This window comes from Periophthalmus magnuspinnatus, chromosome 8 (genome assembly GCF_009829125.3).
Source record: "Periophthalmus magnuspinnatus isolate fPerMag1 chromosome 8, fPerMag1.2.pri, whole genome shotgun sequence".
NCBI classification, from domain to species: Eukaryota; Metazoa; Chordata; class Actinopteri; order Gobiiformes; family Gobiidae; genus Periophthalmus; species Periophthalmus magnuspinnatus.
Genome location: NC_047133.1, coordinates 22,305,454 through 22,322,006, shown reverse-complemented (window position 1 = coordinate 22,322,006; position 16,553 = coordinate 22,305,454). Strand labels below are relative to the sequence as shown.

The window sequence follows — 16,553 nt, the reverse complement described above, 5'->3', positions numbered from 1 at the left end:
AATCAAACTTTCTGAATGCTGAAGATAAAGTAAATTTGACAAAAGCAAGCAAACAAACAAACAAAACTGAGAAAGAAAGAAAGAAAGACAAGATAATGTTTTTGGTAATATAAATTGAAATCGAAATGACAAAAATTGGATGATTTTTGTCTAAAATGTCAAATTTATAATATTTTTGTGTAATGATAATACGGTTTACCAAATATTCTTGACAGTCATATACACAAAACTATTTTCAAACATGTCTTTTCATATTTGGTTAGAACCATGAGTAATACTATAGTAATAGTAGTAGAAGGGGTACCAAAAGCACTTGTAGTAATGGCTGCAGTGATTGTAAGAGTAGTCCTCTGACAGCTGCACTCACAGAGAAAGTTAGCACATTGGCTACCTCCCACACTCCAGACGTGCTTGTTCTGCTCAACTAGTGTCTCCGAATTACCCGTCTGAATAAAAAGTCCAGTCAAACTTTATCTACAACTATTGTCCTCCGAGGCTCTCATTTTTCCTCTTAAAAACGTGAAAAACAGAGCTTGTTTCAAACAGTTTGCAGTGGTCCAAAGTTATTCTTACCTTAGGCATTCCCAGCTTAATAATGATCCACTGCAATGAGTTTATGCTCTCTTTTTCATGAATTTCAGAGACAACAACAACTAGAATACTAACCGCACACTTCCTAACTCTTGGACATAAAAACGCTTTATAATTAGATGCAGACAGGACTTATTTTCACCCCAAGAGCTGCTTATACGATATATCTGATCTGGGGAAATGAGTTTAAGCTCTCTTTTCACGACTTTCAGAGGCATCCTGGTAATACTAACAACTAGTATGCTAACCGCACGCTTCATGATTAGATGCAGACAGTACACATGCAGACTTATTTTGACCTCAAGACCTGCTTCTAAGATATATATCTGAACCAGAGGATTGAGTTTATGCGCTCTTTTCACAACTTTCAGAGGTATCCTGGTAATACTAACAACAACTAGCATGCTAACCACACATTTCCTAACTCTCAGACAAAAAAAAAAAAAAACACTTTATAATTAGATGCAGACCACATGCATGCAGACTTATTTTCACCCAAAGAGCTGCTTATATGACATAGCTGAACTAGGGCAATGAGTTTATAAACTCATTTCACGACTTTCATAGGCATCCTGATAATGCTAACAACAACTAGCATGTTAACCGCACACTTAACCTAACTCCCAGACCAAAAAAAAACACTTTATAATTTAATGTAGACAGTACAGATGCAGACTTATTTTGATGTTAAGAGCTGCTTATACAATATATCTGAACTGGGGCAATGAGTTTATGAGCTCTTTTCACGAACTTCAGAGACATGATGGTAACAACAACTAGAATGCTAACCGCACACTTCCTAACTCTTGGACATAAAAGGCGCTTTATAATTAGATGCAGACATTACATATGCGAACTTATTTTGACCTCAAGATCTAATTATACGGCATATCTGAACTAAGGCAATGAGTTTGTGAGCTCTTTTCACGACTTTCAAGGGCATCCTGGTAATGCTAAGAACAACTAGCACACTAACAGCACACTTCCTAAATCTTGGACAAAAGAAACACTTCATAATTAGATGCAGAACTCACGCATTCAGACTTATTTTGACCTCAAGAGCTGTTGATGCGATACATAACTGAGCTGGGGCAATGAGTTTGTGCGCTTTTTTCACGACTTTCAGAGGCATCCCTGTAGCTAACAACAACTAGCATGCTAACCCCACACTTCCCAACTCTCTGACAAAAAAAAAAAAAAAAAAAAAAAACGCTTTATAATTAGATGCAGAGAGCATGTACACAGACGTATTTTGACCTCAAAACCTGCTTACATGATGTATCTGAACTGGGGCAAGGTAAATTATACTCAGATAAATGGACAATAATCTTGTACAACTAGGACTTTAATTGCGTAACCAGGGGCACCAAAGAAAATGCAAATAATATATTCTAAGTTTAATGAGCCAGAGATAATTGTGGGAAAGGCATGGTCAAACTCGTAACCCTATTAGCATTGTTGGTTTTAGCTACACGCAAGCGTTTTCCAAGCTAGCAATAGACTTACAGTGACATTTCATACCATCTGCACGGCTCTATTTTGTGCATTATGAGAAAGCACACTGCATCCCTTGGTCATTTTTCATCCCCCCACGTATTCAACCTGACCTTACACTTCTGCTAAGGAAGTGCACTGTCAAATTGCTGTAGAATCTCTACATCAAACCCAGTGGTGAGTATACGGTCCTCATATAGTCTTGCATGTGAAGTTTTCTCATGGTTGTGTCACACTGACCTACAGCGTCGTAATGGAACTGAAAAGTGACAGTGAAAGGTAATTTCTAGCAAGAGTTCAGGAATTCTTTGTGACAACAGCGACATAAAAAACAACCTTACCTGTCCTAAAATGGTTCCCTATAACTTTATAAAGAGACTATAGTGAATGTATGTATTAATATTTATATAATGCTGTTTCATTCACACATTTTGAGTAATCCCTCTCCAGAGCGCGTACCTCTTAAGCATTTTGTACTAAATTAAGTCAGTTTGAACCATTACATAAATGCCGCAGCGGGTAATCTTTCTAGTGGAGTATATCTCACGTCACATGTTGTTTCCATGGAGATGTTATCGCTTTGCCTGGAATGTCCATTTAGGTCTTTTACTGCTTAACAAATACCTGAAGAAACTAGCATTCTTACTACAAGTGGGTCCGCTTCGCCATAGATCTGATCTGTCAGTGACCCCAGCTGCTTGTCTCCATGGCGATGTAGCAAAGCGCTCTCACCACACAACCACAAAGTCTTTGGTTAAATTCCCAGAAAGTGGGTGACAGTAGCTCTGTTGGAGTGTTTGTCCACTGATCCGAAGGTTGGCGGTTCAAATCCCGCTCTCAACATGGGGGCTTAACTATTTTAATTGTTGTTTTTTTTTGTTTTTTTTTTACCAAATCTAACAAAGTGCAAGACCAAACATAAAACTTTGCACAGAACGTTACAGTCAAACAAGCCGCAATAACTCAGAATAACTCAGCTAATACAAGAGCACTTTATAAAAACTACATAGGTCCACATTTATTTATTCATACGTTTTTCTTGTAATGATCAAGCCTGAATGCACAATGAGACACAGGCTGAGTTTTCAGACAGTGTAAAGTTGAATGTGTTTTCTGTAACTGTAAAAAGTGAGTTTGTAGCATGTGGAGGCCGGGAGATCCATCATGTTCAAACTGTCACATTAATTGGTTCTGCTTAAGTGATCTGGATCTGCAACATTTCCTCCATGTAAATTTTAGCCTCTGACTTTAAAGTACTCAGGTGTGACTTCCAATTACAGACGGCCATTTTCCTCCCTTCTCAACTGGCTAATATTGTGTTTAAAGAGGTACATTATGTATAAGATGAGAATGGAAAGATGATTATTGTTTGTTATACAGTAAGACTGAAGTGAAACATTGTGACTGGCAAATCTAATTAAAATGGAACCTTGAGTTGTTTTGAAATTGCATTTTTTTAAATAAATGGCTTTACAGTTCATGTTTTTCTTATCACAATGGTAAATATGTGACCATATATTGTGGCAGTGGTTGAGATATATAGTACTTTCAGTTTGAATAGTTTATTTTTGACTTTGATAGTAGTGTTTGTGGACCTATCGCGCAGAACACAACACATAATTGTGCCCAAACCAAAACTTGAAGCATGAACTAACCCTAGATTAGATGTAAATTCTCTCATATTTCACAAAAGTATTGAATTTGTTGGATTCCTGCTTCAGCGAAACTGTCAACACAAACAGAAGTCGCAGTGGAGTAGAGTAAGATGGGTATAGTGTAGTTTAAGAGCCCGTATGTCGCTGGTTTCTGATCTATGTTATAATGTTGTTTCCTCATCACAAACATCTTCTTATTCATCTTCATCGTCTTTGTCTTCATCGTCTTCTTCATCTTCTTTTTCTTCTTCTTTGCCTTCTTCTTATTTGTCTTCTTTGTCTTCTTCTTATTAGCCTTCTTCATTTTCTTCATCTTCTTCATCTTCTTCTTATTTGTCTTCTTCTTCGTCTTCTTTGTCGTCTTCTTCTTCGTCTTCATCTTCTTCTTATTTGTCTTCTTCTTCTTTGTCTTCTTCTTCTTCGTCTTCTTTTTCGTCTTCTTATTTGTCTTCTTCTTCTTTGTCTTCTTCGTCTTCTTTTTCGTCTTCTTATTTGTCTTCTTCTTCTTTGTCTTCTTCGTCTTCTTTTTCGTCTTCTTATTTGTCTTCTTATTTGTCTTCTTTGTCTTCGTTTTCGTCAGGAGTCAGTAGAGGATAAAAGGGTCAGTCTAACTTAAAGGTCCCATGTTACGCAAAATTATATGAGGTTTTAGCCATGAACGTTGTTACTTCATCAAAAACAGACCTGGAGTTGTGTTTTGTTTCATTCACACATGTTTAACACACAAACCTTGCATATTTAGGCTGAGTTCTTCTCTCAAACAGAAAATGCTCTGTTCCACCTTGTGATGTCATATGGTAATACAGGAAGTACTGTGTTTTTAAACTCCATACACCTTCACTAGAATCATTTGGATCATTTCAGCACTGGAATTGCCAATCTGCACTGAACAAAAGATAAAAAAGTAGCTGCTATCTTGAAAACTACCACTACATGACATCACAAGGTGGAACGGAACATTTAGAGCTTTGGAGATGTAAACAGACCAATAATAAAGTGTTACTCAAACGTGTGAATGAAACAAAACACAACTCCAGGTCTGTTTTTGATGAAGTAACAACGTTCATGGCTAAAACCTCATATAATTTTGCGTAACATGGGACCTTTAAGTTAGACTGACCCTTTTATCCTCTACTGACTCCTGGTGGTTGGAGTTAGTATGTGTCACGCTATCTCATGATGATCCGTATTTAGTGCATGAAACTGAATTTGAATCAAAGACTTTCCTTAGTTCAGGGGTACATGCTCTATCCATTTAGACCCATTATCAGCAATTATACTTTTATCAATTATTTAAATATCACTAAACTGCTGTCAATCAAATACACGCACACACACAAACCACTTATAGCTAAAGATTTACACATTTCCCATTCACATTCTCTCTTGCTGGTTAATGCTCTAACTTCACACCTCCTCGTGAACATAATTATATTTTTTCTTCAAAGCTTTCTCAAGTTTGATCTGTACAGTCGGCCGGAAATACACCTTCCCTGGATAACGCCGCTCCGGTCTATTGGGAGACTTTTGATCAGAAGCAGCTGTCACCACTGTCCTTAACCGTCCCTTTAAGTGCCCGAGCTCTAAACAGGAGTCAGACGTAGTATTATGGTCTGGATGTGCTGAATTACTTACACAGTTTGTGCCATTGGACAGACTGAGCTTGTTTGTCGCTAACTTGTCTCTGGAGAAATCAGTTGAGGATTACATAACTTTGTTTTGCTTTAATGTGGAAATATGAAAGTGTGCTCTCATTTAAATGCATTTGATTACAGTGTGAAAACAGCTTTTGATGTGTTAGCCATATGTTAACACTTTCATAAAGAATATCTGCATATGACGATGTTTATTTTGGAGTCTGTTCAATTAACTGAAAATGCCAAAAACAAGATCCGTTTTGATACGTCTGAGCGATTTGCTTTAAATTGCACTTGCAGAGTTGCCTTGCAAATCCATAATGATGTTTGTATGTTTTATACAGAGTGATATCAGTCCGGTCCTCACGTCCTCCGTTTCATCTCAAGCCCGGTCAAACGTGATCATTCATTTGGATTTGTTGTTTTTTTCAGTGACACATGTGAAATGAAGGAGCTCATTGGTCATCCACCTGTCAATCATGCCCATTTGAAAATACACTGCCTGGCTAAAAGAAAAAGTCGCCACCTGGATTTAACTAAGCAAATATGTTGTGGTTGCTGCAGTTGGTCAGGTCTAGGTTCAGCAACAGTCTGTGCTCAAAGAATGAGGTCAGCTGACACCTGAATATACTGAATGACCAGGTTATTCCATCAGTGGATTTTTTCTTCCCTGATGACACGGGCATATTCCAAGATGACAATGCCAGGATTCATCAGGCTCAAATTGTGACAGAGTGGTTCAGGAGCATGAGACATCATTTTCACACATGGATTGCCCACCACAGAGTCCAGACCTTAACCCCATTGAGAATCTTTGGGATGTTCTGGAGAAGCTTTGTGCATCGTCAGACTCGACCATCATCAATGCAACAACTTGGTGCGAAATTAATGCAACACTGGATGGAAATAAATCTTGTGACAATGCAGAAGCGAAATCGAAACAATGCCACAGTGAATGTGTGCTGTAATCAAAGCGAAAGGCAGAACAACCAAATATTAGAGTGTGTGACCTTTTTTTTTTTTTTGGACAGGCAGTGTATCTTCGTGAAGTAAAAAAAGTTAGGCCTAATCCTCACTGGTCAAACACTGATCCTCTTGCTTATTTGAACCTGGTATCTGCTTTACTTAAATCTTAACTAATAAATGGAACCAAGAACTGCCTGGTTATTGGGAGACTGTTCAACCATCTGTCACCCACAATATCCACAGACTCATAGGCATTACTACCGGTAGTATTTAATTAACCCAATCAACTTTCTTAAAAATTGAATCAAAGTTAGACAATTATTTTTGGGTCACAGTAACTTAGAAAAATAACCAGCCGATTATAATGAGACACTTTTAGGGCTGCAATATTATTCAGAATAATTGTAACTAATCAGTTAGTCGGGATTATACAGTCTAAAAAACAAGACAGCAGCTTTATTCAATCAAAAAGGAGTAAACCATTTCGGATTTGCATGAATAATACACTTTACATGTAACAGGGGCCACATATATCACTTGCATGTTTTTGTATAAGAACACTGCTGTTTACTGTTGCAAATCCAATGGATCAAAATGCTGTGATAATCCAAGAATAACCATAGCCTTGAAATGCTACAGCAGCCCTGACTGTACGCCAACTCTGCCTCGGGGAACGCGCACCTATCGGCACATCGAGGAGCGCGAGGTCACTTTGAGGTGGAGGAAAAACAAAAACAAACATATCAGGATTCAAACTGCTCACCATTATTTTAGTCTCATTCCATCACAGCAAATGTCAATCCAGCTAAAGATGCGCGTTCGCCATGACAAAGCAGTGCCTCCCACTCCGTTTACCGACCTCGAGGACCCCGTGCTCCGGCCCTCGGGCTTTTTTCTTACGCTTGTTTTGATATGTGCTAAACGTCGACGCATCACTCTCTGAAAACACAAGAAAAGAGCGATTCATTTGACCGCCATTTTGCCCCTTCAACCGCTTCACAGCAAAACGATGTCTTTGTTCTCCAAAATAACAAACATGTCACTCACCATGTAATAACGGTATATTTATTTCAGACTGACCGCGCTATCTCTCCCTGCTGACTCGTGTTTGATGAATAGCTGCTTATCCTCCATTGATATTTGCAATAAGACCCGCGGAGGAGCAGCTCAATACAATTACCATTTGTTTCCCTTTTCTTCGTCTGCCAGGCCCGAGAAATAACCTTTGCTTTGCCTTGAAATTCAATGCCATCCTCGTAACAAATCGGATAGTTTGAGCTATCAGTTATACTTAAATGAATTGAAATACAAATGGATGAAGACGACCGCCGATACTTCCAAACGCGGAGGATTGAAGACATGTTACGGCAATAATTCCAACAGGGCCGGGAAATTGTCAAACTAAATAAGTCTTATAAGAATGCCAGAGTTCGAGTGAGTGTTTCCTTTTTGCTGTGTGTGCAGTAGCTTTGTAGGAAGTTTTATAATTTTATTAAAGTTGCACTATGTAACTTTTCTGGTGGAGGGTTCAAGGAGAGTATTATGCCTGGAATGCTCCGCAGTATGTCATTAAAGTCGTCAGTTTCCATGGAGAAAAGCAGATGACGCTGCCAGTTCCGTTACGTGGCATAACATGTATCTGTTTTCACGGAGACAAGGAGGTGAAGCCACTAGATGAAGTTATACAGGTCAGATCTGTGGAGGGGTGATCCCGCTCATAGAAAAAATGGCATCTATCTCCATGGAGACAAGAAGGTGAAGCCACTAGATGAAGTTACAGGTTAGATCTGTGGAGGGGTGATCCCACCTACAGAAGGAATGCAAGTTTTTCAAAGTATTTTTATTTATTTATTTATTTTTAGCAATAAAAGCACATGAATGGATATAAAATAGATATGCTTAATGCTACACTGTGGAACATCTCAGTCAAAGTTGTCCGTGTACTCCCTCAGTCGTCCAGGTATGATCCAAAGCAAGAGAACTTATTTACTATCCCAGGCAAAGAGCTAACATCTCCATGGAGACAAGCACATAGTTGATTATTATTTCACAAAGATAAGCGATGTTGTCAATAACTGTTTTATTAATTATATAAAATGGCGTTTGAACTCTGCTTTATGTCTAATCAGTGTTTGTCAGTGGCACCCTGCGTCCCCGTGTTTGCACCTCTTAGTGAATGTATTGTTTAATTATAGGAGTATTAGCAGTCTGCCCGCACGCTGCCACTGCCTCCTAAACGAACACTCTCCCAGACCTCTGGAGCTTATTATGAGTGGACTGCTTTGGAATAATTGATTGTATTTGACACGACACGGAGGAAGCTACTTTGGGTCGTGATCAGACCGAATGAAAAGCTGAGGGAAACTTTTATTTCTCTGTCAGACATCATTAGAAAAAGTGTGATTTCTGCAAACACGGATTAGGCCCATTACAAACAGTGAATGCAAAACGATGCTATAACAACTGACAGTAATTGGTTGGTGCGTTTTAAAATGTAATTTGTATTAGAAAGTGACATGTTATGTTTATATAGTTGGTGAAGAGCCCTGGATACAAATCATCTCCTTCTCCAGAGAAAGGCTTTTAGCTTTTGTCTTGGTTTCATGCTATTTATTTTAACGTTAGGATTTGAAAAAAAAAAAAAAAAAAAAAATAAAAAACTTTTGAAGCAAGAGATATTTACTCCACTCACAAGGGCACAGTAAAGAAAAAAAAAATCCATTACATATTCTATAGCCAGTGTTTGGTAGAATACTAAATGTATATAGGCATAGAATACTGAGTATCTGCATTAAAATGCACTTTGTTTGTCTGAATACTTGGAATACTTTCAGATAGTTATAGTTTAATAAAGCGGTCCAGGATTAAAACAGCTTAATGTTTGTTGCACGTTTTTATTTATCACTAATTACACAACTTGACAACTAGCGTGTACAGTACTTTAATTATTCATTTACTGGTATTATATTGTTTTTTTTTTATTCTATTGTAATTTGTAAGTGAGAAAAGAAGACATAGTGAACGATCGCTATATCTTCTTTTCTCCCTTATGAATTACTAGTACTAGCATTCTCCTCTGCTGTCCCCACCTTACCTTCTCCAGAATTATGCAAATATCACACACAGACACACACACACACGCGCGCACCAAAACACACACACACACGCACAAAGACACACACGCACACAACACAAACTTGTCACATACAATTGTAAATAACTGTTATGTCTCCAAAACATGTTATGTCTTATTATGTCTTGCTGTGTCTTGTTATATCTTGGTTTGTCTTATTACCACTTGTCACAACTGTGTATGACTGTTTACTATGTTTGTCCGTCTTGCATTTAAAAAAAAAAAAAAAAAAAAAAAGCATAATGAACATTTTTCCGTACACATTTTGCTACTTCCCAACTCAGTGTACAGCACTAAGATCGAACCCCGGGCCTCATAGTTGTGAAAAGAAGATTACATTTGTTTGATTTATGCGTATGCCGCGTCTTTGCACCGATATAACGCGCGATTATTAGTTTTGGTCGGACAGAATACTTGTCATAAATGTATATTATAGTGATGAATAACATGTGATGCAACTGGGCCTCTTTCACATTGAAGTCTTACATTGAGCAGAGTGGGAGTCAAATGGATTTCCTGCTACATCACCTCAATACATCACAAGTCACAGGCTCATTATTACATCATGATAATGTCTGCACCAGAGACGCCATAGCTGGAGATTTACATGCTTTACAAAACACTTCAAAGTCAGATCCTCTCAGTTTTCTACATGTTCTAACGCTGCTTCCAGGTTACCGTCAGGAAGAAGTTTTTCATAGAGAGAGTGTGGGCAAAAGATCATTAAAAATACGACTTTATCACCTCACTCGCAGCTTTTATGCAAATAAAGCCTCGGACATGTGTTGAAATGCATCCGGTAAGTGCTATGATACACGGTGTGATTCTCACTTAGCAACAGTAAACAGCAGATGGTAAACTGTGACTCTTTAGCACTATGGATTCTATGTACCTGTTTACCTGAATCCCCGACGCTGATCCGAGCACCTGAGCGCTTCAAATGGAGGAAAAAGATATTCTTAATTGTTTGTTCTTGTTTAGTCCGGTTCCAGCAGACTGAAGGCCAGAGGAGTGCTTATCCATGCATGAAGGAATTAGCTTGTTTATCAGCGTTTTGATTTTGGGTCCCGCCTCGCCATCCCTCTGACATTTTAGAGACGCTCATGATCCATGACTGATTTCCAATGCGGCTAGCGTATCGCGGGTTTCTGCATTGTGCATATTGTTTTATAATTAAATGAGGGCTGATTAACTACAGGCCCGTTGAGGACAATAGCGGAGTTGTGTGTATGGCTGGGAGAGGTAACCTTGAGCGATGTACATCTGTCCTGTCAATTGGACATGCTCCAAAGACGCAGCGCATTACACCGAGCCACTCTCTGATGTCTCAAGGTGAGCAGCCCAGGTGTGTGCAACTTAGATTTTTTTTTTTTTCCTTCACATACATGTAAAGTTGCCAACCACCTACTTCATATAGTCCTTGAGAAGAAGAGGAAAACTTAGTCTTTACATTCAAGAAGTACAGATGAAGCATGGGATAAAATAAATGAACACATATATCTGTGTAGTCCCTCTGTCGTCCAGGTCTGATCCATATTAAAAGAAAAAATTCAAGAACAAGAACAAATAAATGAGCTGAACAAATGAAAATGAATATTTGTAGATGCACACTCAAGGCTCATGTGGTGATCTGTTGGTGATGGAAGTTGTATTTTGCACCATTTTTTATGTAGTTGTGCACATTTAAAGAGCCCATATTACGCTATTTTACGATCTATGTTCTAATGTTGTTTCCTCATCGCAAACATACCCGGAGTTTTGTTTTATTCACACATGTTTAACACACAAACCCTGCATATTTACGCTGAGTTCTTCTCTCTCACTGTGTTTTTAAACTCCATACACAGAAGCATTTGGATGATTTCAGCCCTGGAATTGCCGATCTCTACTGAAAAAAGCTAAAAGGAGCTGTTAACTTGAAAACTACCACTTCATGACATCATAAAGTGGAACAGAGCATTTTGAGCTTTGGAGATGGACAGACTAATAATAAAGTGTTACTCAAACATGTGTGAATGAAACAAAACACAACTCCAGGTCTGTTTTTGGCGAAGTAACAACATTAAAACATGGTTTAAAGCTCAGAAGAGTCAGTTTTATGTAATGTAGGAGCTTTAAGGTGCATTCACACTTGCACAATCACCACATTCAATAAACTGGAACTTAACCCGAAACAAAATCAAAACTAGACCAGGACTAATAGGACCAAATCTATATTAGGACTCAAACCAGGGTTTAACAAAAGATGGAGTTTCAGTTTCTGACAAAGTTTCTATATTATAGAGCAATGATCAGCTATGAAGACGTGTTTAACCGCTGTCGGAGCAAAAGTCCTTGAAACGATACCTGAAAATCTTTATCAGTTCATTACAGGAAGGGAGGAAGTGTGGCTGAAGTCAAGGAATATAATGAAAATGAATACTCTTTCCAGTCACTGTGCTATCTGTAGATATGTTTAATATCCCATTACAGGCCAAGGAGTAACCACAGTTCCACAGTGTCAAGAGACAAACATCATCCAGAGGGAAATTACCCATCAGGAAGGCAATACTGTTACCAAGATGCAATTACTAGGCCACTTGTGTGAGACTGGTCCGCTATCCTTGGGTGCGTGTGTGCGTGAGGGTGGTCGATACTTGCATAAAAGCTCTTATGTTTTCCCCGGTAAATTGGATTCTTTGCTGGAGAACAGTTCATTTAGAATATGTCCGAGATGCAAATGATTGATGCGACTATGTCGGCTCGTGGAACTCCAAGCAACCTCATAGTACGAGATATTCGGAGGAGATAGAAAACACTTTCATCCGAGCATTACAGGGATATTCATATGGATTGTGGTCAGTCATTCATTTTATAGCAGAGATGTCTTAGTTTGCAATAGAGAAACTTGGATTGGCTTTTCCGTGTTTGTGTGATGTTGTTGTGGTGCTGGTGTTGGGAAGTCACTGAAAACATATAGCAAAAATATATATTCAGAATACTAATTTCGTATTACAGTACAGTTGCTCTTTCATTCGGTGGTACTCAGAATTATGGTTGTCAAAAGATATTAAGGGATACTGTTTGAGCAAGTATCAATACTGCAAAAAAAAAAAAAAAAAGTTACAAACAGGGCAAAATTTGAGCTTTTCTAAACAGTGTTAAGTAGAACACCTAGTTTAGTCTTTATTTGAAGGGATAATTGACATTGAGACATTGAGCTCCTAAAAACCAGAGATGTTCCATACCAGATTATAGCTAAATATCTAGTTTCTGCTCCTAATGGTAACATAAAGTGTCTTATTTTTTTATTTATTTTTATATATAATTTTATTTATACATTTCCGACAGCAAGTTACATATTATGTGTAGCATACATCTTTGGCTGTGCATTTTTTATTTTATTTTTTTTTTTTTCCAACAATAATCCCAACAAACAAAAAATACAAACAAATGACAGCAGACAATGCAAAGACAAATAAAAAGATAGTGACAAAATTAATAAATAAATAAAATGTTCTCAAAATAAAAAAATAAAATAAAATAAAAATATATGCACCTATTCTAAGGTATGGTGCCCATTCTATATGTGTCCAAGTATTTCAGAAATGGTGGCCATGTTTTTTGGATAGTGTCATATTATTTTGTGTATGAAAATGACATATTGTCATTGCTGTGTTGTCTTCAGTATCAAGCACTGAGTCAATTCCTTAGTATCACATTCGCATTTGAAATTTTTGTATTGTGACTTTAATCAAAGGAATACTCTATCTAATTAGGCTTCAAACTACAGTGTTATTAAGAAAAAGTCGTGAACTGCTGAGGTGCGAGAATGTGATAAAAAAAAAAAAAGGTGCAATAAACATATATTTTTTTTCAACCCTATACATCACAGTTTATGGCCTACAGTATCTCAGTGGGTAAAGCATTTGTCCACTGATCCGAAGCTTGGCAGTTTGAATCCCGCTCTCGACGTAAACATCGTTGGTTGAGCGGTCAGATCCACTGACCCACAGGTTGACGGTGCGATTCCAGCTCCCACAGATGAATGCTATCGTTGTGTCCTTGGGCAAGACTCTTAACCCACCTCACCCCTAGTGTCTCTGTACACTGGTGTATGAATGTGTGTGTGAATGGATGAGTGGTTCCTTGATGTAAAGCGCTTTGAGTGGAACGAAAAAGTGACCATTTACCATTTACAATAATATAACATGATTCAGTGTGAAAATACAACTCAATGCAGGTATTCAGTGTTTTGTAACTACACATTTTCACAGTATTCTTCCAAACACTGCAATGGCGTTTGTTGTTGTTGCTTGTAAATGAATGACGTCTCACAAGAGGATTTAATGTACCAATTTAGCTGTGAATCACATAGCCTACAAACAAAAAAAAACTGCGGCGATTGGAACGAGCATCAGTGTAAACATTTGATAAGGATTTGCTTGAGGCTAGCACTATGCTTTATTATTGACATAAAAATAGCAACAGTCTGAGTGCATCTCCCATACTTTGGCTTGCTAAATCTGACACGGAAAATTCACGGAAAAGTCTTGTTCCTCGTGTAAATTAATCGGGACCGGAGCAGTGGGACGCTTGTGTATTGTACAACAAATTATCACCTTGAGTTCCATAACAGCGTATCCTTCAATGCAGTGCCCCTAACCCTAACAAGAAGCAGAGGGAGAACTGCACCGGTTTGCATGGGAAATAAAACCATCGGAGCGAAGTGTAAGCCTAGCATGCATAATAAATGTATGACAAAACAATACCCCAGGCACCCCGGTATTAATGGTATGCAGCGAACTCATTATTAGAGTTCCAAAACAGCTCCTAGAGTAACACAGATGGAGTCAATTAAGCAATAAGCATGCTAGCTTGCCTGTCGTTTCATCTTGCTTCTTTTATCTTGTGCAGATTACTCCATGCATGTAATTAGCTGTATGTTTTTTCCCCTCAACAACATAACGTCCGGTGGTAATATCCCCTATTTTGCCTTGTAATGCCAAATAATGCGACACTTAAAGTAGACCTATTATGCAAAATCAACTTTTCAAAACTTTTAACCATGTTGCAGTTGATTCTTCTTCTCATTTACCATTTCAAAGTTGTTTTTAGAGTGTTTCGTGCATGTCTGAGCAATCTTTAATCGCTTATTTTCAAGATGCCATATTGCAGATCAATCAGTTTTCACCACTACTGGCACACGCCCACTTCTCTGTACTTTGTTCTTCAGTTTTATTTTCTTAATCGATGATACACGTAGAACTCGGCAGCGTCGCGTAGTCATTTAGGTACAAACAGCTCCACGGCTCTTTGTTGCGATGACATTTACGGCGACGTCAGCTCCCATCGGGCACCTCAGTTTTCGAACGCAGAAGTTAGCGGACTTTTTTCTTTTATTTAGTCGTTTCAGATGAATATTACGATTTAAAATGTCATAGATTATAACTATATACCAGACATAGCCACAATACGTCTTTTTAACCGATGTCGCAAATTTGAAAAGTGGTCGTGTTTAGTCCATAGTCGTGTGTGTTTATTTGAATTACAATTTGGTTTGGTCACTCTTAAAAAATCATTTCGCGATGGGATTTTCAAATTTTCTTTTTGACAGAATGATGAAGTATAAGGCAAACGAGACTCGGCTTGACCCTGTGTGATGTTTCACCCATGTTGCATAGACCAATCACTGCATTTAGTTAGTTTCAAAGAGAATAGCATCCAATCTTTAAAGAAAATGTGCTCAGGATTTGAATGGCAAGTGATGTTTAATTTTAAAGTACATTTCCGTCTATGAGATATTCGGTGTACCAGTTTTGAATCGTTAATGTTGTGTGTAATGTCTGACATACTGAACAACTCCTCATTTTTAATCTGATTCCACACTAAACATCTTTTCTTCTCCTCTTGTTTTTTTCTCCAGAGAACTGATGCCTTCAACGCTGGAGGGCCAGATCACCATGGAGAAGACGCCGAGCTACTTCGTGACTAGCCATGCCCCGAAGCGCATTCACTCTATGGCGCGGGACATCAAACTCATTATCGTGGTGCGCAATCCCGTAACAAGAGCCATTTCGGACTACACACAGACTTTGTCCAAGAAACCGGAGATTCCCACTTTTGAGGTTCTAGCTTTCAAGAATCGGACGCTCGGACTGATTGACGCGTCCTGGAGTGCGCTGCGTATAGGGATTTACGCGCTACACTTGGAGACGTGGATGCAGTACTTTCCTCTTTCGCAGATGCACTTCGTGAGCGGGGAGCGGTTGATAGTGGACCCCGCGGGAGAGATGGCCAAGGTTCAGGACTTTTTGGGACTCAAACGGATCGTTACGGACAAACACTTTTACTTCAATAAAACGAAAGGATTCCCCTGTCTGAAGAAACCGGAGGACAGCAGCATGCCTCGGTGCCTGGGCAAATCAAAAGGCAGAACTCATCCCAAAATTGACCCGGATGTGATTCGGCGACTGCACAAGTTCTACAAGCCCTTTAATATGATGTTCTACCAAATGACTGGACAGAACTTTGAATGGGAGCTAGAGGCAGAACATGAACACAAAAGCGCTCAGGACTAGTATACCTGGCATGGCACAGAACAGCCCCCGAACACCAGCTTTCTCAATTAAAACTCGCTTGGTCTGCTACGATGAGAGAGCGCTCGCCAATCAATCATACAGAACACTTAGCAAGAGTTTACTGATATGCTTTCCTCTTCAATACTCATGTTGATGATAATGGCAAATCATTATTGTACATACAAGACATAAAATATATTTATATTTGTGAAAAAGGACATGACTTCTTCTCGTTTGTTTGGGGTCAGAGTATAGTAGTGTTTCAAACTTGAAGAATAGACTCGATATGCAATACAGAGTCTGATACCATGATGCTAATAAAAAACGCTCTTTATTTAGACAATATAATGGGATTTTCAACATCAAATTGTAGTGCTTTCTTTTATATTCCCATGTGGCCTTATATTTGTGAAATCCCTCAGTCGTCCAGGTAAGTTCCATAGTGGTCCATGGGTGTACACTAGTCTATGTGTCTTATACTTTTTCTGATACAGCTCAAGATCATTCTAAATCTATT

The 16,553-nt window shown here is 38.5% G+C and overlaps 1 protein-coding gene across 1 annotated transcript in view; it reads left to right on the top strand.

Annotated features, from left to right (window-relative positions):
• Positions 1-16,036, top strand: part of hs3st4 (heparan sulfate (glucosamine) 3-O-sulfotransferase 4) — a 134,829-nt gene extending 118,793 nt beyond the window's left edge. The window contains exon 2 of the mRNA XM_033971066.2: positions 15,382-16,036. Coding sequence (XP_033826957.1) covers positions 15,382-16,036 — 655 coding nt within the window. The remainder of the gene's footprint in view (positions 1-15,381) is intronic.
• The last annotated feature ends 517 nt before the right edge of the window (positions 16,037-16,553 follow it).